This window comes from Danaus plexippus, assembly GCF_018135715.1.
Source record: "Danaus plexippus chromosome 3 unlocalized genomic scaffold, MEX_DaPlex mxdp_34, whole genome shotgun sequence".
Taxonomy (NCBI): domain Eukaryota; kingdom Metazoa; phylum Arthropoda; class Insecta; order Lepidoptera; family Nymphalidae; genus Danaus; species Danaus plexippus.
This window is the reverse complement of record NW_026869846.1, coordinates 1,500,869-1,523,921: the sequence shown is the minus strand read 5'-3', so window position 1 is coordinate 1,523,921 and position 23,053 is coordinate 1,500,869. Positions and strand designations below refer to the sequence as shown.

The following is a 23,053-nucleotide window of genomic DNA, read 5'->3' as shown; positions in this document are numbered from 1 at the left end:
AAAAGACATGATTCTAACCAAGTATCATTTATCAGACTGACATTTATGAAGTGACAATTGTAGCATTTATGAATTATACAAATTACAATGTATCTGAGAACTATTATTAGTAGCGTTTTTGTTTATTTGTGAAATGATATTTGTCGTAACGGATGCGGTAGACTTTTTGAACTATAAATAATGTAACCGAGAGTATTAGATTAAATATAGAACCGCAGGTGAAGCCAATATTTTAAGACTTCATACGTAACTCGACGTTAGCGAATACTATTTCTTTACATTCCACAAAGATTTCTTTTGAGGTGTTTCGCTTATGACTTATTAGATAATAAAGATACTTAAATCAGACCTGTTATAATCTAAAATAACAGTTATGTATAAGCTTAAACATATAAACGCTGTAAAGACCGGTGATCTTATTCTATCGGAAGAACCATTTGCCTATGTTTTATCGTCCAAAGAAAAGGGAAGTCGGTGTGATTTCTGCTTAGAAAAGTAAGTCTTGTTTTTTAAATAAATGTTCCAGTGCATTCTTGTTTAATTTAACTGAGGGATGTTAATGTGGTCTAGATAAACTTCAACCACCGATTCGTGTTTTTCTATTAAATATTTTATAAAAATAACAATATTAATTTCCATGATTATTTCTTTGATCAGATGAATATGGTGTTATCTAAACATGTCCTCAAGAAAAATATAATATTCATAATTTGTTCACAACTTTTCATATTATAATCTTAACATCATTTTTATCTCTCCAACTTTGAGTAATGAAAATTAACATATTTATTTATATATTAGCAGCAATTATTAATCCTAGGCTAGAAAAAAACAATTACAAAACTGTTTCTGTAATTAAGAGAGAAAAAAGTATTGAAATATTTATTTCTTAAGTTATTTGTATTTAAACTGTATTCAAAGGTGTGAATAATTTCAGAGGAAAGGTGTTGAAATGTTCTGGCTGCCAATTTGTCCACTACTGTAATAGAAGTTGTCAGAAAGATGCCTGGGAAGATCACAAGGTAATGTATGTATACATCTATAAATATAAAATTTAATACACTGTACAAAATTCTTCAATAACTCGGATTTATTTACTTTTTTTTATATGTTATGTAAAAAAAAATGTTTTTCATTAAGGTATAGTCTACACTTTTGTATGAAATTTCTATGCTATTTATTTAAAATAACAAAACGTATGTCACATTTTAATTTACTGGTGTATGTTGAACAGAAAGTTCTATCTTCTAAGATGTTAATAAACATGAATGGAATTATCTGACAAGGATTTGATTTGTCATGAGCTGTGTTTTAAACTCTAGCGCTTGAATGGCTTAATAAACTTCAATGCCATATCCATTCTAATGTTTTGTGGGTCCTTGTTTTGTTTAAAATAGAAAAAAAAATCTTTCATTCATGACAAATAATTACTATCCATAGCATTTTATTTGACATTAACTTTGTTTTGTCAACAATCTGTTAAAAAAATTTTGGATGTATTTCTAAAAGTTCTGTCTTAGAGTTTTAACCTATGCCTTTTTTTAAAATTACTTAACTGTTATTACAGTGTCAGTTACACTATTTAATTACCAGTCTTAATACTGGTTTATAACTGGAATAATTTTTACGTTTTATCTTATTAAATAGTTGTGTATGTTCATGACGAAAAATAATTTGTTAATATTAAACTGTCGGTTTTGAGTTAAAGATGCAAACTGATACTAAGGGTAAGGTTCAGCTATAAGTATAAGTATGAACAGGTCATGAATTGGTAGTGTGTCCTGGTTATAATTTCACCAGTGAATAATGCATAATGGAATTACCATCTAAAAAGTACTGAGTACATTTTGTTAACAGAGTCACAATTCACTGATAGCAAATAAATTTATATCTAAATTAAGTAGGTTTTTACTTTAGAATTTAACATTCAATATTTAATATTAAAACACTGAAATCAAAAAATAAAATTAAACCAAAAAGTAAACTAACGCAGTATACGCGAGACATATTCGAATATTTTATTTGACCTGATGTGAACAGAGCGTTAAATTTGTCTTATAAATCATTCCGAAGACGATATCTACAATACCACCCGTTTAAACCTTTGAGTCTAATGACATCTAAGATTTTCGCGAGTTTATACATTTAAATGAAACTAATATATTTCGGATATACTACGCGATTTTTATTTTTTTAAAACTACATAATCCCGACGTTTCCGTGATCACGGTTGCTGAAAAGTAACCAAAACGTCGGGATTATGTAGTTTTAAAATAGTAAAAATCGCGTAGTATATCCGAAATATATTAGTTTCATTGAGTCTAAGTTTCAATTTGTAATAGAGTTTTTCACACAAAATTCTTGTTTAAGATATTTTTTATTACCACTTGCTCGATATAAAAAATCTTTTCTTATGTTATTTTGACGATATTTTATATATACATTTCGTATTATTTACATAAATTTAAAAGGTTTCGGGTATAGTCCGTACAATTATACAGACTAAAAATAATTTGAACAGTGTGTCTGGATATAGTGTAAATAATAAAGTTAATTCGACAAAACGGTCATTTGAATACCACAAATAGGCACAAAAACGTTCAGATAAATGGTTCATCATTTATATGTTAGCTGTGCCCGCGACTTCGTCCGCGTCTAATAGTTATTTTGGTCATCATATTTATTTTTGCAAACAACCTCCTCAGCTTTATAAATTACAGCCAAGACTATATCCGCGTCAATTTCTGTTATTATTTTAGACAATTTAGTTTTTAACAGAATATAATTATTTTAAAGTACTTCTGCGTAAATTATATCTTTAGTTTTATCTTTGTGGCAGAAGAACATATTGGTTTTCCCCGCAACCCGATCTTGACAACGCGACATATAGTGCGAAAAGCAGTCTTGACTTAAGTCGATTCCCACGTATTTAAATGTTTGCCCCTGTGAGATATTAATGTAATGGCGAAAGATAGCTTAACGGGAAATTGAATTCTTTTAAAATTTAAAGTAAATAATTTGGAATCATTGGGATGCTAGGTATGAGCTCTGTTTGACCAACTGCTGGACCAGTCAAAACTATTGCAACGATGACGTTATTGCGTAGATATTTGATTTAAAGTCGGGTCCCGTTACATAAATTTGGTGGTTTAAGATTTCTAAGTAAAATCATAATAAATGCTTTGATGGTGGATGTGAGCCTGATATCAGTTCATTTAAATCTGGAGTTGGTTCCAAAATTATAGGTAGGTATATTTACTTCACCGCCAGTACAACACAGTCCAGGAGCTTCAGTCGCCCATTTTTTAGCTTTCCATAAGTTGCATATTTTATCCAATCAAATCTACCAATATAATATTATTGAGCTCGGTATAGTCAAGGGCGCAATCATAAGCAAACCCAGCATTTAATAAATAAGGTTGCCTGCGAGTTCTATTTCAAGCTGATCGTGTCTTTTGCTGTGCTAATCGATGGAATCGTTCAGTGCTTGATTCCCTATAGCGGTAAGCCAAAGTTCGGGAATTCTGTGAGGCTAAACATTAAGAACGTTCAGCGCTTGATTCCCGTTCTTGGTTTATCGAAGTTCGGGAATTCTGTGAGACCAAACGTTGAGAACGTTCAGAACTTTGTTCCCGTTGTCGGTTTGCCGAAGTCCGGAAGTTTTGTGAGGCTAGACGCTGCGAACATTCAACGATCGATTCATTAGCACAGTTTTGTTTAGTGATTGTTCGTTGATTACCCAACCTATGCATATTTCACCCTGTTTCATTGCTGCTCAAAACTCGCAGCCGCTTTCCAATCGCAGTCGGCTGAGAAAGCCTAGTTCTTTTTCTAGGCATGACGAAGAAAAAATGTAGGAAATAAACACTTAACCAAACCGTAACTCGTTATCAAGAAAAAAACAAACGTAAGTTTAATAATTAGGAACCTGATTATTTTTACCTGTATTCGCTACTTACTTGAATCGGCTAAAATATGTGTTAAAATAATACCGTAAAACGAAAATAAGGTAAACTAACTGTATACTTAAACTAAAACCTAACCTAATGAGAATAATTATGTACATTTACAGATATTATCTATAACAAAACAAATAAAAGTGTTAATTATTGTTACATTATTAGAAACAAGATACTATCCTTAATACAAACATACTATAAAGAAAACTATGACACCAAATTATAATATAACATCCGCATAACTGACGTCATCAATGACTTTATTCTGGACTGTCGTCAGGCTGTGAGGCTATTGAAGATAACCTCATAGTCACTTTGAAGAATTCCTTACTTCGAAGAGGTCCGATCCCTGCAACGGCTCGAGCGAGATTGTCCGTAATCCGTACTCTCGCCCCTATTTATACCTACCGACACTCATTGTTGTTTCTACACTTGCACAGTTGGTTATGCGGATGACACCTGATAATTGCAACTACCCTTAATTATTTAGTATTCAAATAATAGGAATTGCGCCGATATATATATATATATATATAATTATTTTTCAGTGGGAGTGCGCTAATTTAAAGAGGATAGCTCCTAAAACTATACCTGATGCAGCTCGTCTTCTCGCCAGGATACTGAATCGTCTTCAACGTGGTAACGGCGGTGCTCATAAGGCTTATTATACACCGACTTCGTTCAGGGTGTGGAAGGATCTCATGTCGCGTGGGTATTGGAATTTAGATGTTTTAATGATATCAGTTGTTTTACTATTTACTGTGAGGTTGCGTGGTCAAACTAGACTGATAGTTTCGAGTTTCAATTTATATACTAACGTAGTAACTATCGTGAACGAGGTTTTATACTAACGTAGTAACTATCGTGAACCAGGTTTTATGTGTAAACTATTTGTTAAGTATAAGGATTCAATTTCGTGTTACGGATACATGTATGAAATATTAATTAAAAAAATTATTCAAGTGACTTCTACAATGTTACGTGTATGTATAATTTTCTATAAATTTTTATGTGGTACATAATAGTTACTAAATTGACTAGTCTCGCGACAAACACAATATTAATATGAAATATATAAACCAAATAAATATCCAATTGTAAGTAACTTTATAATAATTAGATACTAGTACTAAGAACACAAAAAATAAAAATAAAATTAATATATCTAGTTTAAATATATATATACATATATGACAAACGTGAAGGAAAACATCGTGAGGAAACCTGGTCTTGTAATTTCAAAATTATAAGATTGAAATCGCCAACCCGTCTTGAGCAAGCGTGGTGATTAATGCTCTAACCTTGTCCATGCGAGAAAAGGCCTTTGCTCAGCAGTGAGCTCTTATAGGCTGATGATGATGATATAAAAATATTTTTCAGATTATTCCGATCTTAAATCTGACAAGAAAAGAATGGATCATTTTTCTACCCTCTGTATAGTGCTGTTCGAATACTTGAAGGACATCTCATTACCGAACACAGCTGATCTCATGGGATTGTACGGAAGAGTATGGAATTTGAAAACAATATGTACAATTAACATCAAAATTATATACAATATGAAGTTTCTAACACGGCTGATTGTATTTCAGATGGTGATAAATAGCTTTACAATATTGGATATTGAGATGAATTCTATAGGAACGGGGATCTATCTGGCCTCGTCTGTAATAGATCATAGCTGCGATCCAAATGCTGTAGCCGTCTTCGATGGAAAGACCATCAACATAAGAGCTTTGAAAGACATGAATTGCTTGGATTGGAAAAAGGTTAGTATATACATATAATGACCGTACCTAGAATTAATAGTTAAAATATGTATATAACTTAAATAACAATATTAATTCTTCTATTTAAGTTTCTGAACAGTTTAAATAACAATATTAATTCTTCTATTTAAGTTTCTGAACAGTCTGAAGTCTTATAAGAATATTTTTTAAAATAACTCATTTTGAGGGTATATACATAGTCTTAATTGTCTTAGACAACTTTGTACTCAATGAAAATATTGCAAAAGGTCCATTTTTGTTTGAGAAGTGTTGACACATGTGGTTCTAGGATAGGGGAACTAGGACAATAGCATCTTGAGTGTTCAAAAGAAACCTTTTTTCTCGTTCTGTTTGTTTAATGACGTCATAATTTCATAAATCCTCGAGTACATTCAAAAGACGTCCTTGTTTGTTCAACTCTAAGATAATTTTTATTATACTAAAAACGTAAATGACGTAGTCGGTACACGGTAATAGATGTTCTGAAGAAAAAGAAAATTATAATGTTGAAGTTTGTACTAAGTATGGTAATAACTATGTACACGAAATGAGTAACGGAGGCAGTTTCTTTACTGATGATGCTTCATAAAATATTTGGAAATATAAGTTATTCATTATTATTTATGATGAATATATATTTTCAGATTAGAATATCTTACATCGACCTGATGAAGACGCCTTATGAACGTCAAATGGAACTGCGTCAGAGCTACTACTTCCTGTGCCAGTGTGACAGGTGCTTGGGTAATGCTTTAGATGTGCTTTGTGCCGGATCTGTGCTTCCCGTGTTGCCAGTTTTATAATTAATTTAAAGCGTACGAGCACAGACTGTGCCTGTGGGATCGTTACTGTATTGAGTTTAAACAATTAGAACAAACATAAACTTATTATACTATTTCTAACCTTTTTTTTATAAATATTATAGTTCTAAATTTTTCACACTGGCAACTTATATAACTTTTTCTCTAAAATATATTTTCTTAACGCCAGGCGAATTGCATGCGTCTATGATTTCGAAAACATTTAATTTTTAAATCAAAAATAGCAAATATTTAATTAGATATTTACTTAATTAAGTATAATTTCAGACGAAAACCGGATAAAATACGTGCACGCGGCTAAATGTCTGAAAGACGGATGTGAACATCCTGTAAATATAAAATGGCGGGAAAATTTGAAATTAGTTGAAAAGATAGAAAAGGAGAAGGTAAAAGAAAATGGCGCCGGTGATAGGATAGTGAGTAATGGATGCAGTGAACCGATATTTAATGGAATTCTGCCACTGCCTGATGGATCTGTGTATTGTGGGAAATGTGGTACTGAGTTTATGAGGAATGATCTCGACAAGTTCATGAGGACGATGGAGGAGAGTGAGGTCAACTTGGAGAATATGAAAGAGACTTCAGTTGCTTGTATCCTTTGCAAATAATTTGTGTTTCTTATATAAATAAAGCAATAGTTTTAACAGGTATTGTAACTTTGACTACATTGACTACTTTAAAAATTTTTGGATGTCCAAAAATGTACTTTTTTAATTCATCATCATCATCGGCCTATAAGAGCCCACTGCTGAGCCAAAGCCTCTGCTCACATGGAGAAGGTTAGAGCATTAATCACCACGCTTGCTCAAGACGGGTTTCTTGCTCACGATGTTTTTCTTCACCGTCACTTTTTTTAATTATAAAAGTTTAAACACATCCAAAATTATTACGTATTCCAGTACGTAATGGGCTCTAAAGAAAATAAATTCTTAGATATTGTATTTCTAAGGCAAACTTTGCAACCCGAGTTTCATAATTGATCTGTGTTAAGACGGCTTCTTGATAGTAATTTTTTTTGCAAGAAAGCTAGCTAGTGATTTGTGTTCAATTGAAAAAGATATTGTATGTGCTTCAATCAAGTAATGATGATAATTAAAACATTTCCATAGTGGCTAAATCAATGTAATTTATATGAAAGTTACTGGCTTTCGTATATACATATAACTAGTAATATTTCGCTTATATCATTATATCCTTACGTCGACACCAGATGTCGACATATGCAAGCAGTGTTTAGATAAACAAGAGGGCGTGTTGCATCCCTTGAACGTTATGTACGCGCAGACTTTGGACAACGCCTTCGACGCTTTAATCCTGGTCCAGCTGTGGGAACAAGCCTGTGTTTATGCTGAGAAATTAATACCATGCTTCAGGTGATAATAACAATGTTTTTTCTATGACTGTCAGATATATATGGTAACAAACAGCGCCATCTATCGTCGTGTGTCCTCATTTAATATACACATGTGTTTACGTTATTCTGATTAATGAGATCATGACGATGTACTTTCACGGGCTTCAGCCACCATTCAGTAATTGACGGTTTGAAGGAATTTTGTTGAAATTTCTCGTCTGATATTTTATAAAATTACTACGTTTACACGCAAAAGTGTACGTTTATTTTGGAATCATTGAGTAATTTCTTATAAATAGAGAAATAAAATTTTAATATTATACTAATTACAATTACAGCACTAACGTTTGTTATTTAGATTTCCGTTTGTTTTGTCAGATTTAATGTCTTGCACACGATTATGTATTAATCAGGTACGGGGTCCGGGAAATACGGTGATTTCTTTTGTTTTATGTTAATTTAATGTATAATGGTGTCATTATGAGGATGATTTATGCCGAGTACCTACCTTGTAAAATAAACTCGTTACTGTGCCAAAAAAAGCAAAGCAGCAACAAGCATAAGTCTCATTTTATGTTACGTTTCATAATTAAATCATTTTTATTACGGTCATAATTTGAAGCCATAAATGAATTAATTATGCGAGAAACGCAGAAAGTTTTTTTTTTTTTTAATTTTACTGCCATATAATCAACGGTATCTGGATGATGAGAAATTAAAACCGCCTAATGAAAAACGATGTTCCCCTTGCAGGTTTTATTATGGCGAAACGCATCCACTGTTGGGACTGTTGCATATAAAGTATGGGAAAATATTGCTGTATAAAATGAACCTGGCGGGAGCGTTGAAGCAGTTCAAATGTGCCGAGAAGATAATAAAGATAACGCATGGAGAGAAACACCCGCTGTACAAAAACCATCTACTGCCGCTGATGTACCAAGCTATAGTCGAATCGGAGTAATAAAAGTAAAAGTCGATTAAATTGTCATCAAGCAATACAGCTGTGTGCAATGTATTAATTCTGCCTGAATAAAAATGTAAATAGATTCAGTCATTTCATTGACATGGAGGAACAGGTTTCTGAACTGTCGTTTTCATGTTGTTGTCAGATGTTCTTAGGAATGTCGGCTATAAAATCATATAGAAATTATTTTATAGCAATAAGAAGTGATGTCTGTTGAAAATGTATACATTTATTATTAAGTCTAAAGTACATGATGTCTGTTGTAGTCTACACTAGTAGTGTCCTATGTCCAGTCGGTCTGTTTTTTTTAAATTTAATGATCATATCTCATTCTTTTGGAGGGCGCTTCGTCCTCCGCTTCTAGAACTTTCATACGGATGCCGCAGATTTCGGCGCCGTGTAACGTTTGTATTGCGTTATCGGCTGACTCGGCTTTCGAGTAACGAGCATATCCTACAGTTTTCTGCGGTAGTGTGTATACGTTGATGAGATTACCGAAACGACAGAATATATCCCGCAGCACCGTGAGCGGAGGTGGCTGAGGTTTGCAGACCAGGAAGCACCTCTTAGCTACTGGACTGTCGATATCAGCTAACTGTTGGGTGGGTGGTAATTTAACGCTACAATAATTCAAATCATTGCTGTCGGGAATATTGTCATCTGAGACTCCGGCTGTGGCCATTTTTATTAATTTTGACGCTTCAGCTATAGCCTCAGCGAGTTGCACCAGATCAGGTGAGGTGGAATTTGCAGTTGAAGCGATAGCGTTTCTCAAATTACTGACCGCGTTCGGTATATCGGAGAATGATTGTTCCTGGTTACGTGGATGGCTGTCAAAGTTTGTATCAGCTGGCTTAACGAATATTTTTTGACCAGGAGGGTATTCAAATTCATTTAACTTCTCAACAGCGTACGCAGCTGACACCGGATTTGAATACTGGGCTGAACCTTTACTAAAATTCCTTACCAAGTCGACAAAGTAACGAAAATCTACAAGCCCAGGCACAATATCAAATAACGATTCTACATGCATTTGTGTGAGGTATGGACTGCACATGAAATTAACACGGGTGTACCCCCTGGGGTGTACATTCATCATTGTCATGATAGAGTTCCGCTGATTTGAAGAAGACATAGCTAAATGATTAATATTAGTCTCGTAACTTGTTTCCGGACGTCTGTTAGCACCTTTAGGTTGAGCGAAGATAGCTCTGTATTTTTTCTCACATTGTTCAAATGCAAATGCCGCTTCTGAAAATTTTCGAAATTTTATATAGGCGAAACCTTTTGGTTCTCTCGTATTCCTGTCTCTCTGTATGAGAACATCATCAATATGTCCGTATTTTTTGAAATTTTCCTCGAGCATATCTTCATTCATGTCTTTGGGAATATGTAAGAATAATCTACGATATTTCTCATTACTGTGGTCTTCAGATTGTATGTCTGACTTATTAGCCGCCACCATCACTTTAAGCGGTCTGCTAGAATATGGCATTACTTTGAGATTCATTTCTTCCAAAGCCAGAGCTGCTTCGGACGTTTTAGAAAATTTTATGAATACCACGCCTTTAGGTTCTCCTGATTTATGATCTCTGGGAATACGTACATCTTCTATATAACCGAACTTAGAGAAAACTTCTCTAAAATTATCTTCTTTTAAATTGCGATCACAAACTATAAAAAGTCTTGAATATACCGGCACATCTTCGCGATCTCTCTCTTCATTTCGGGGGAATTTACGCCGGTTATCCATGAGAAGATTATAAATACAGTAAAGTTATAGGTTATCTTGTAATTTGATATCAATTTAGATTTAATTAATCCACACAAATGTATGCAATATAATAGAATTGTTTTCTGTTCAATACTGAAACTTAAAAACAGGAAAAAGTTATTATGCTGTTAAAATAATCAATCGATATCTTAATTTGTAATTCACAAATTGCATACAATACCATATATTTTACAACATCTTGTTATAAATATTGACAAGAAGTCAAAAACACACTACACTCCAACTAGAAGTACACCACAGATAATCGATATCATAAATGTAGTTATAAAAATAAGTTTTTAATACTTAAAACTAAGTTAAAATAAATCTTTCGAAATTAAAAATTTCATTTCTTATAATAGTGATTGTTATTTTTAACTTAATTTTACAAAGCGTAAAATTTTCCGAGTCCTAAGTAAGTCCGAAAACTATAATTTATATTGTTTTCTCAAATAAACATTTAAATATAAATTATAAATTTTAAATTTAATTCAATAGTTAAGTTATAACATACTTTCAATAATTACGTTTTTCATATTTACAACAGATTATAGTAATGATGTTGATACAACGGTTTTATTTGAATATTGACATGACAATTTTATAGCAACACAGCGCTTTATGCCAAAGATAGAACGGGAAAGATACTATTCGTAATAAAAGAAACGCTCAAAATTACAAGCAAAACTCTAAAATAATCAATATTACCTATAATTAGTGAACCTTTAATATTGGACGATTGTGAATCATCCTTTTGGAATATATTGATAAACATAACAGCTATCAGGCAAGTCAGGTGAAGATGCATTCAAATCAAATGATTGCTAGCAGTCGAGGGGATCAGTTGTCTCCTTGCACACTGAGCCACTAGCATCGTATTCATCGAAATTTAGTATTCAAAGATCATGACTGATTAGCTTGAAGATATTTTTGAAAACAATCTAGTCTTGACTCTTCCATTATAATAATCCCCGATTATAAATAGCTTTGTCCAGATATTGTGAAAGACCAAAATGTTCAGTGGATCATATGAGAGAAGGCTGCTGCAGCAGTGCAGCCCTGTGAGCAGGAGACAGTCAGTGTTTGTCAGGCCTGAACCTATGGATAGATTTATTCCATGCAGATTGGAAAATAATTGGCGAACAAGTTTTCAAGGTAAGTCTTTATTTTCATATTTGTTTATGATTATTGATTAAATACACACAATGAATATTATTGAACAGTATTACTGAATTAATGTTATAAAATACTCAGTTGTTTAATTGTTTTGATGTTATTATATTTATTTCATATTTTTTGTGTTTAAAAAAAATAGCCTCAAATAGTTCCCAAGTGTCATGGAAATAAGCTATTTTATTTTAAAAAATATATTTGTTTAGTTTTTAGCCAAATTCAAGTCTTAAACATATTTTTAAAAAATTTTCCTCATTGTTAATATAAGAACTTCAAAAAGTTATCGATTATGTTTTTCTATATGTATGAACAGAATTTTAATGTCTATATGAAAGCAGTGTTATACGGAATTTTAATTTTCCTATGTGCCAACATTAAATCCTTTTACTTCACACAAAGATACCTACAAGTGGTACTTCTGATGTTGCGGTTATTATATATTGATTGCCTAGTTCGCTCTGTCGAATAAACATATGCTGGTTCAGTCGACAAAGCGCTTATATGCAATATATCAGTCCCATATTGCTATGATTTTAAATTACCTTAATGGAAAAAACATGCAGTCATGAAAATGCATTTCTAATTCACACACTCTGCTGGAATAACTTATTATAAACTAGTAAGAATCTCGGTCATTATCATTTATCGGAAAAAATATATCAATAGAAATTAAAATTTAGTGTGAATTTTATGATTTTTAATTTAAATGACATATTATCTGCTTGAACACAACGTTCGATACCTACTAGTGATAGAACGTGACACCCCTAGTACCATTTTAATGCCTTACATGTATCCCAATGTATTTACAATATTAAATATTGATTAAAAAAAAATTTTTCAATATTAAATATTGCATAATATTTTGGTTCTTTTTTTTTAATCTCACCAATATTGAGAAGTAATGTTAAATTTAGAATTATGTTTAATGATATCTGTATTTTGTTCAAATCTTTTTAAATTTCACGTATCATAATCACATAATCTTGCTATTCAATATTTGATTATCACCCGGCCAATTAACAAATTAGGGTAATTAGGAACTTTTTTCTATGTAAATCAATAATTATTTTACTAAGTTAATGACTTATTATATGTAAATACGTTATATGCATTACGAATTTGTATATAGATAATTTTTATTTACTATTTTGATGATACAGAGAACAGGGAATATCGACTAGACTCAATACTGTAGTAATCTTAGTGTTCACCAAAATAACTTGTTACACATTTTTTTTATTTGAACCGAAATCCGAGTGGTTTATCGGAAATTAAATTTGTTTACTACAGTTGTGTTAAATTTATGAATTATTTTTATGTCCAAAGATAATGTATATATATATATTTAAAATTTATTGCTTTGATTTATCCAAGTTCATGGGTAATTGTATAATGACTGATAAATATAACAATGATAATGTGACCTATTTATGTACCTTATCTTCTTCAGCTATGTACTTATGAAAGCCATTGTAGGGTCCAAGTTTGATTGGTACTTGTTTTTTTTTTACATAGGATTCATTATGATTTGTATGAAGGTTGATTTTATATACTCGAAATTCAAAATCTTTAAATTATTTTCTAGTTAGAAATTCATGTCTCCAATTTTTAGTTTTATTTTGGTTTTTGGACGTTTATGAACATTTTTTTAAGAAAAGAAACTTTGTTAGATTCAACGCCGAGACTTTCCATGAGGCTTAGAAAGTAAGCTCTTGCTTGTTCTTGCAATTTTCCTTAACTTTCTCAATCTGTAGTATATATAAGAATTTTTTTTTATATAATAAATCATACACCTATCGTAAAATATAACAAAAATAATAATGAAATAGAAAAACTTATATACGCTATAAAAATCAAAGTTTTATAACAATACCTATTTTACAATTGTCGAGAAAAAAAATATTCCGCTTGGGTGATTCTCGTTACAGACGGTAAAAAGATCAGCATTTTCGTAATCAGTACTTATGTGTTAACTTATAATGTTCAAAATCACATAACAAGTATACTATGCTAAAAACATTGTAACCACTCAACTATAAACCATGTTTTTCTAGGAAGGGTTATCAGAGTATTATCATTTGATTTTGTAATAATAGCCAATATACAAAACTATTATTTCCCCACGCCACAGTTTATGACGTTATCAGAACGATTTCCAATATGATATTTAATGGCTAATTATTTCATAATCTTAACAGTTCCAAGTAATTGGTACAAAACGCATTATCACTTTATTACTTTGATCAAGAATTACGTGAAATAAGTCTTGCGATAGTCGTTCCAGCGTCAAGTTGATGTGCATTGGATAGCTAGCTTTCTCGAGAGTCGAGAGCATAGGAAATTGTCTTAATCGAACCACTCAGACATTATCTTTAATAAATCGTCTATGTATTGAAGTATTGTATATTGACGGACAAATCACGATCGGAGCTGGACGGATTTCTGTTTTTTGTGTACATTTTCTGGATTGCGAGAACCGTTATTTTATAACAACGAAAAAACACTAACAGCTTTTTGAAAGTTTTAGAACGTGACGATGATTATTTACCTAATAATTGAAACGTACGTCAATTATATAACATTATTATTTCCTGTATTATAGCGAAAATAAAAAATAATAACAAGAAAATAAATCTAATGTAAAGAGTAAAATAAATTACGACCAATAAAATAGAGTTTTTTAGTTCCGGCTCAGTCTGCTATATGTAGGTAGAAATCTGTAGACCGTAGAAGGTGGCGAAAGGGCGACGCCCTAGGTACAAGAGAACCTAGCTCGCGGGATCTCATCCAAGACGAACATCTTTTAAAGGCCAGTTCGTGCATCTAAACTCGCAGCGTATAACTTATGCTCATACTTTAACTGGAGTTTTAATTAGTACTTAATTTTATCTCGTGTCTTACATCACACATCGATGAGTTATTGCTACTAATATCCATAGTGTGTTTGAAGAATTTTATCTGCTCCTTTTGATGAGCTAAATTTTTTGCTGTTATTTACGTACGTCGGAAATGTAGGTAACATTAATATGTTAATTAGAAGACCAGTAAGTAGTAACCGAATCACAGGATTCAGGGTCAAATGCCAAAGTCAATTGTATTACAATTATATTATGCACGCTCGGACTTTAAAATTAATTATGATATATAAGTTGGCCATCCAGTTGCCTTTGATGTTAAAGGCAGAAAATATAACATTAACTGAGAAATACTTAAGATGCGTCTAACGAGATATATATTTTTTGCTTTGCTCGCTTTCTCTAAACAGTGGGGTCGAGACAAAGAGCCTTTTCATCCTCAAGTAATTAGCTAGTCCGTTTGCATTGCGACTATAAACAATATTTAAATAAAACACAATGTAATGGAAATTTAAAAGTACATCTAATACGTTCATTTAAATGAGAACAAAGACAAAGAACGAGCGTTTAGCATTTTAGTCCATCGCTAGTAAAATATAAGCTGTGCCGGGGTGAGTGAACGCTTTGGATCTTGGAGCTGGTAGCCGTGTATCTTTACTGGCAAACGGAAAATAATAGAGATCTGTTTCAATACACACAGCTTTTTATTGTTTTATTCACTAAAGTATACTTGCTCATTTACGTTTATTAACCAATATATTAGCGCATCGTCATGATTTCGTATTTATGCGTCTTTGTTGCTTATACTTTTTGACGTCGTGGAAAAAAAGTAATTCTAAGAATTAACGAGATACTAAGAAGTAATGAGGTAACCAGGAATATGGTTTGACGAAACCATATATTACGTACATATATATATATATTCATTTTCATACGTTTAAATTTATATCGTATATTTATTAAAAGACGCTAGTTCTAAGGACAATTATCGTTCTTGAAGTTAAATATTTTCACAACAACATCAACGATAGTATTATTAAATGGTTTTTTTTTTTTCATATATAATTTAAAAAAATATTTTTCTTATCATGTCTTGAAAGTCGTAAATGCAATTTTAGATAGCTTTTGCAACCTGTCGGTTGATAGTGCAAAGGACAACACGTCCCAGTGACATTCAGTACAAATTAGTTGACTTTTGATAAGCCATAGTTATCAGACGATTGTCGTCGTGGCTGTGAGTGAAGATGCGTATGATTTTATAGAAATGAAATTATCCAAGTTTCGAAGCCGCCGATATAAATAACTGATTTTTTTTAAAGGACGCACCGCGGAGTATTTAATGTAATTCGACTTTAACAACGTCACTGATTACGTTAAAATATTCCGTGTAAAATTTTACAAATATTTGGATCTCAATTACATTCTCCGTATCCGAGCCGCGTACATTTTTAGTTTGAATCAATATTGCACTTGTCAGTGATAATATCTCCAGCTGTTTAAATTTATACATTTTAGTGTGTGTGGGTCTGTGCATATTTGATAATGATAAATTAACACTTTCGATCAAATTTATTGACACTACAGATTCCTTATGAGGAGTATTTAATGTCATTTCTTATATCTTGTCAACGTGACAATGCAAAAAACGATTTTATTAAAAAAATTAATAAAAAATACATAGCAGTTGTGAACTTTCGTCTGTCTTTGAAAAATTACTCTCTCAATACTCTGAATATCATTTTAAAATTAATGAAGTTTTGTTTCCCATTTTAAGATTAATTCTTTATCGGTATATTTTCATTGAAGTACCTATATGAAACAGTTTTTGGTTGTTATTAACAAACGGACAGACTAAAATAATAAAAAAAATCATATTTTATTGAGGCATATATAAAACAAGAATAGTGAATTATTATTTATGAATAAACGATTAGAGAAAACAAGGTTCACTATTTGGCTGTCTGGATGCAAAATAAAAAAAAAATAAAATAAAAATCTAAATGGATTCTAAATTCCAATGACCTGTTTCGTAAGCACCACGACTGTTAGTCATTGCTAAATGCTATCTTTATAGCTTGTGGACTAATCTTTTATATATCTTCCATCGAAGGTTTGTGTATTTAACACTGCCATGGGGTATCGAGGCCAGCGTATGGCTACCGTGGCTTCATCTAAGTGTCGAAGAGCCTTCGACTCATTATCAGATGTGAGAATGATGTCATATAACTATTATGGTATATTTACTTAACACTTAAACTTTCGATACATGAGGCCCATGGTTGCTTCACGCCCGTCCATCTAAAGTCAATATTGTACATCCGAAGGTTACATCTTCTTGACAGTTAGAATATATACTACTGTTAACATACATCTACTATGCAAGGCATTTAATTGATTTATTCCGGTCAATAAATATCTTTTAATCGCTGAACAGTAGCACAACTTGATTGCTCACAAATTTACTATGCCTGAACGTTGTGCTATATATAATTATGTAATTAAATTTAAAACAGGTTCTCGAGGCGGGGCTAATTAATAAATATAAATCGTCCGTATAAAAATCTCTTAAATTTACGTCCGACGACTGAAATATCAAGTGCGATCAGCTGACGGCCCGTGATTCGGTGATCCGGACCTTGCATTTTAATAAGTATCGTGGAATTTTCATATATTAAACATTATGTTACCTGTTTAAGTTCAATGCACCGATCAGCTGAGTCAACACGATGTTTTATTTTAAAAGGACCACGTGTTTGTTAAATAATTTCTGGAACATTGTTGCGTAATGTTACCGCCGCTTAGGCTTGCAGACCGTTTGGAGGGTATGAAAATTTTTAATTTACACAGTCGTAAATTACATAAAAATTGTTTTGATCATAATTTTCACTAAGTACTTTGAACATTATAGGTACAGGGCTCTCGTTGGCTCACAACACTTTTGTTTCTTATTTGGCACTTCAGAAAGGTTTCTGGAATTTTAATAGGCTTATTCTTTCACGCGATTGTGTATATATGGTTACTTTATTTATGTAACTGTTTCTAAGAAGGCTAATGAAGGAGCTGTCTGCATCAATCAGTTGACCTGTGATGTCATGCGTTTTGTGAATCGATTTGTATTTTCCTTTATATATTACCTGTATTAACATGTGCGAACATGTTGCGATGTGTTTTTTTATTCTCAACCTTGACTCTCAAGAGATCAGCTGTTCGATTTGAAATGTTGCAAGGATCCGTATATATGATTCATTTGTTTTATCATGTCATCGACATATTGTGCCTGATATTATTACCAATATATTGCTCTATGATATCTATTTTTTTTCAATCGTCTATATCAAGTTTGGAATGTAAAAGTTTTTTTTTTGTTTTTGGACTATGGAACAGCACGTAAGATTCAAGAGTCCATCTAGATTATAATGATTTCATTTTGAATGCGAGGAATAAAAAATATCGCGATTGTCTTTCAAGTAACTGGGCACAGAAAAAAATTTAATTTACTGCTGTGGATGTTACAATTAAAAATATAATTAGAATTCCGACTTTCATATTCATGGTATTTAAAATAAGTAGGTCGGAGAAACTAGCTGAAGTCACTGAAGCGTGTCCGGCAACGAAACAACGAAACGTAGACCGAAAATGGCTCGCAGTGAACAGTTGGAGGTTCTATTTGAGGTCTACGGGGCCTGTGTGGTTGGTGTATGGCGACGCTCAATTATTACGGACTTAGCACCTGACTGTGAGCAGTTACATGAGCAAACAAGAGACTCGTGTATTCGTATTTGCTAAGAAAATATGAGTGGCCTCAGCGGGGGCCGTTGCTCCACTACCGATTTTTAAATCTATTCCAAGGCCTCCACCAATATACCAATTTCATTTTGTTCTTTTCTACAAATGCTACTGTTACTTGTTTATTTTTAAGTTAAACTTAAATGTCAGATATATTCATAATGTTAGAGCAGAGCATTGATATTTCGATGACGGCTTTTGTTTTACATAGTTACAGAACTGGTTGGTGACGATGTCAATAATCTTTAGGACCGTCTATGTACAATTGGTGGATATTTTTTTCATCTCAGCATTATGCTTTTGACACCTGAGAATAAGCATAAATCAGTTGTCAACGTATCGAATCTAGGGCGGCCTCAGACAATGTTGGCCAATCAATTGATGTCGACTTAGGTATTGCCAGTCTGACATCACCATAGCCTTTAATGAGGATGAACTTTGACAAATTATCTTCTTATCATTATTGTCATTCAATGATATGTTTTGTGTGATGCGACATGAATAATGATGAGATATTCCATGGATCTGAGTTTGTCGTAGTGTTGTTAACTTAAAATGTACAAAAAGCTACTGTCGGCAAAAAAAAAAACTGTGTGTGTTCATCACGACTCCGACTGTGTCTTAGTAATCAACCACGTTTCTGGTTCAATGCACTCACAGAACATCATTTTACTGAATATCTAATACCGTGACGACGAATTCATTTGAACAAACATTATCTGCAACGCGTCCGACACGAATTGTTTCCTAACCTTTATTGCCTATTTGACTACTTGCTTCTATGTTATTATTATAATTGTATATGATTTCCATTCGTTCCTATACATCAAATCGAGATGTTCTATTATTTGATTCACTACTGGATCTTTAATAGCTGTGCCAAACAATTTTTTATTTTTTATGTAATTTTTTTTTTTCTCTAAGTCGAGATAAAATACGTGTGGCTGAATAAATTATTCAAGGAATTAATCTGCATTAATTTTCTGCCAAAAAGTTTATTATGGCTCTGTCTATTCTCTAAATGAATTATGATCAGCTAAGCCACACAATGACAGGTCAACGTACTGTATCTAGGCTCCCCCTATTTTCCTTTTTCCATGTTGCATCACTGGTTGCGTTGACTTCACTCTAAAGCCTTTCATCTTTGAACCTTTGTTGGTTCGTTTAAACCTTTGATTCGTGACTGCATATGATTATACTATACAAAGTATTATTACTTGACGTTCGGAGAAAATTTTACATGGTATCAGTTGTTTTTATAACTATGTTTCTCAGTAGTAAATTTAGATATTGTCTGTGATTTTTGCTAATAGTGTTTTCTGTACGTAATTATTTTCTATTCCTTATGATTGCCAACCGAACGGTGCGAAGGTATCTAATTGAAGTGCGACATCACAGCTGAGCATAAACCAATATGTAAAGTTTCTGAATATGTTGCGTTCATTTTTATTGCTGGTGAATTTAAATTTTAAAGATACATCACGTCGCTCCGTCTGGAACTCGTTCATTCGGTAAACTGCATGATAAAATGATACAGATCTCACTCTCAAATGTTTATTCATACATGCAGTGCCAGAGAATTTCGTAATGGTTTTTTCATGCAATTACTTTCGTGTTTTCAATATATTATATATAAGAGAGTCAATTGTATGTGGGCTCGTATACTTTCCTACAATCGATTGTATGTTGCCAGTGATTTTGTTGATCCGCCCACATCAGTTTATCCGTTGTCAATAGACTATTCTATTTCGATTATTGTCATCTATTTAAGTATTTTTTTTCTTACATTACCAATTTAATAAATTTTATGTTTTTTTTTCATAACATTTCTAACATCAATGATATATGATCGGATAATTTAAATATAATAGACGTCCACCTAACCTTATTAACTTATTGTATACGAAATAAAATGGCAATTTGTGTTTTTTTTTTCTCACCAACCGCTAGGTGAAGGGAAAATTACAAAATTATCTCTAATGTACTTGGCCAAATGCCACTTATTTGGTAATCGGACTTATTCTCTTGCTCTCCTATTATTATTTTTTTCAACTAAAATCTTATCCGAGTGACTAAAGTAGTTGAAACGCCATTGTTTTATGTTATTTTCAATGGTGGCCCGGTCACCCGATAAAGCTCGGCGATAAGGTGCATTAAAAACAAATCTTCTACTGTTACCTACAACGTTCGAGTAGTCCTAATAGCTGATAACCGAGGTTAAGGAACCGTAGCTCTGAGAATGCACTGTGATGCAAGATGCATTAGTCGAGCCGTTCGCAATGCTCTCCTCGCTTTGAATACCGTTATTGACCTTGCATTGAACCTATCTCGAATGGCTAGCCGAGCTAGAACTAGCTGCGATATTCGATAAGACATTCCATTTCAGTCCTCTGCTGGCTTCGTTTACGTATATTATATATTTAATTTAAACCATGTTCTTTGTCAATACAAACGATATTAGGTTACAAAATACATATCTCTTAATATTCGACAATTACAATACTAGTCATATACTTTTATGTTTATTTATTCTGGTTGTATACTTTAAAACGAGTCTGTTGTTCAGTCTCGATTGGGTCTTGAGACGTAATTGTTGGTTTTATCTAAAGTAGTTTTCATGTTCTAACGTACTCGACGGGCCAGCGTTTTAGATGCTTCGACTATTACCGACTCCTCCAGTACAATGCACATTCAGGCCATTTCTGATCATAATGTTAAGATTACCATTATGGTACCTCGGATTCCTAACGACTGCCAAGACCCTCATGGATCCGATACAAAAATTAATAATGCGTTTTTTATTTAAAGATTCTTCTCCGTTCTGCAGGCACATATTAATCGACTATCATATTTTTTTCTTTGCTTAATTTTAAAGCTTAAATTTTAAGGTTTATAAAAACGATCATATTTTTTCATTAGTATTGTTTGATGTTCGTATTATTCTTTATAATACGTACGTCAATTTAGTTTTCTTGGCGAGTTTTGAAGGCAATTAATAAAAAAAAAAAATGACACATCATCTAACAATATAATTTTAAACGTAATGAGGAGAATTTTCTGAGTGATGAGCTTGAAAAAAATTACGCTCGTAAATGGTTTTACAAGCCCCAGCATGCGGAACCTTCAAGACATTATAGTTAATAGTATAGTGAGGTACCTAACTACATAGCAATATCGATAAATTGCTAAGCTTAGCTTTGCTTCAAGACACTGCATTGCTTACTCATTGCGCAAGCAATTACTATTACTAGGGATTTATATCCGTTTCATACTTTAAATGCAATCTTTATTCTGACCAATATATCAATTAAAGCAAATTATATTTGATTTTAATAATAATTTGACCTGAATTATATAAATAAATTCAATCAATAATAGTAAATCTAAATTGTATCCTGGTCTAGGAAGTATTCTATTAGAGGACTTTACTGTTAGGGCTTTTATTGATCGTGTGCATGTACTATGTAGAGTCGTGCTGCAATTTAAAATCTAGGTCGTGCAACCGAGCACTGTGTACCTAACATAGCTAACACGTAGACACATCACCTCCAGCGTTTATAATACAAATAAACGTCATACAATGGCTGTTTTAACTGTAGTTTTATTTTAATTATATATACAGACGGCCGTTTAATACAGTTTTCATATTTTAAGACCTGTGGGACAAGTCTCCTTTTTTTTGTTTTAATTAATACCGTTCCCGTGAGCTGTGACAAACGTACCTAATCTGAGAGCCACTTAAAGTAAACATGCCTCCATTTGCATTCGCCAATATCCAGAAGCGAGGCGAATGAACCAATTAGTTATCTACTTCACATAAAATAATGTTCAGAGAGCCCTTGGGAGGAAAGTTTTATGGGATCAAGACAGACATTTCTACATACGTTCATTCGTTCGTTCTTTTAATCTCTTGTGAGCACATGATTACTATCAATTTATATGTGTATATATATATTGTATAGAAGTTAATAAGTTTTCGTTATTTGGAATATAATAATTTCGATATTATGGAAGTGACGCGTGTGAAAAAAATAATATTGCTTTGTAATTTTATATTCCGTTCGCATTTGATCGTTTATACCTGACAGGAATATGGCATGCGATGATTTTAAAATGTTACATCTAGCCGGTCGGTAAATGGGTTTGTTAACTGAGATGTGTAAATTCTCGTCTATTAATACACGCACCTATGCAACAGTGTTAGAACAAGGCGTCGTTAAACCACACACGACATTTGTGTCGAGGAAGCCGTAAAGGTTTTTAGTGACATTTACAAAACCACAGTTTTACAGTTAATTGCATAGCAAGTTAACCGTGCGCTCGTAAATCAGACGGTACACTTGTACCCTGCTCCGATAAACGCTTTTAAAATCTAGCTTCCGCCAGTGTTCACCTGTAACAGGAACATGCGATAACACTCAAGTGTCTGACACACTTTCATTGAATTTCCGTAGATAGCGGCCGACGCCGTGTTACCTATAAATTATCGAGCTATTTCTAAATACCATTGTTTCTATGTTGGCTTTATCGATTGACGTATCTACTGACTACTGAGTCATGTTTAAGTGTATACGATATTACAAGCATTTGTGTGA

General features: G+C 32.6%; 3 protein-coding genes across 3 annotated transcripts in view; 2 read left to right on the top strand and 1 right to left on the bottom strand.

Annotated features, from left to right (window-relative positions):
• Positions 1–82: 82 nt before the first annotated feature.
• LOC116766656 (histone-lysine N-methyltransferase SMYD3) lies at positions 83–8,949 on the top strand. Its single transcript, XM_061527094.1, has 9 exons — positions 83–495; positions 938–1,022; positions 4,508–4,667; positions 5,340–5,467; positions 5,552–5,728; positions 6,373–6,472; positions 6,817–7,140; positions 7,760–7,922; positions 8,657–8,949. Exons 1-9 carry the CDS (start codon positions 374–376, stop codon positions 8,862–8,864), a joined length of 1,467 nt encoding a protein of 488 aa, XP_061383078.1. The 5' UTR covers positions 83–373; the 3' UTR covers positions 8,865–8,949.
• Positions 8,950–9,078: 129 nt separating this feature from the next.
• LOC116766654 (RNA-binding protein 45-like) lies at positions 9,079–10,857 on the bottom strand. The gene is made up of 2 exons (XM_032656623.2): positions 10,823–10,857; positions 9,079–10,740 (listed from the first exon to the last, which is right to left on the bottom strand). Exon 2 carries the CDS (start codon positions 10,618–10,620, stop codon positions 9,181–9,183), a length of 1,440 nt encoding a protein of 479 aa, XP_032512514.2. The 5' UTR covers positions 10,621–10,740; positions 10,823–10,857; the 3' UTR covers positions 9,079–9,180.
• Positions 10,858–11,251: 394 nt separating this feature from the next.
• The window catches only part of LOC116779712 (fizzy-related protein homolog), a 31,743-nt gene continuing 19,941 nt past the window's right edge, over positions 11,252–23,053 (top strand). Inside the window, exons 1-2 of the mRNA XM_061527076.1 lie at positions 11,252–11,428; positions 11,627–11,796. Coding sequence (XP_061383060.1) covers positions 11,655–11,796 — 142 coding nt within the window. The 5' untranslated portion in view covers positions 11,252–11,428; positions 11,627–11,654. The remainder of the gene's footprint in view (positions 11,429–11,626; positions 11,797–23,053) is intronic.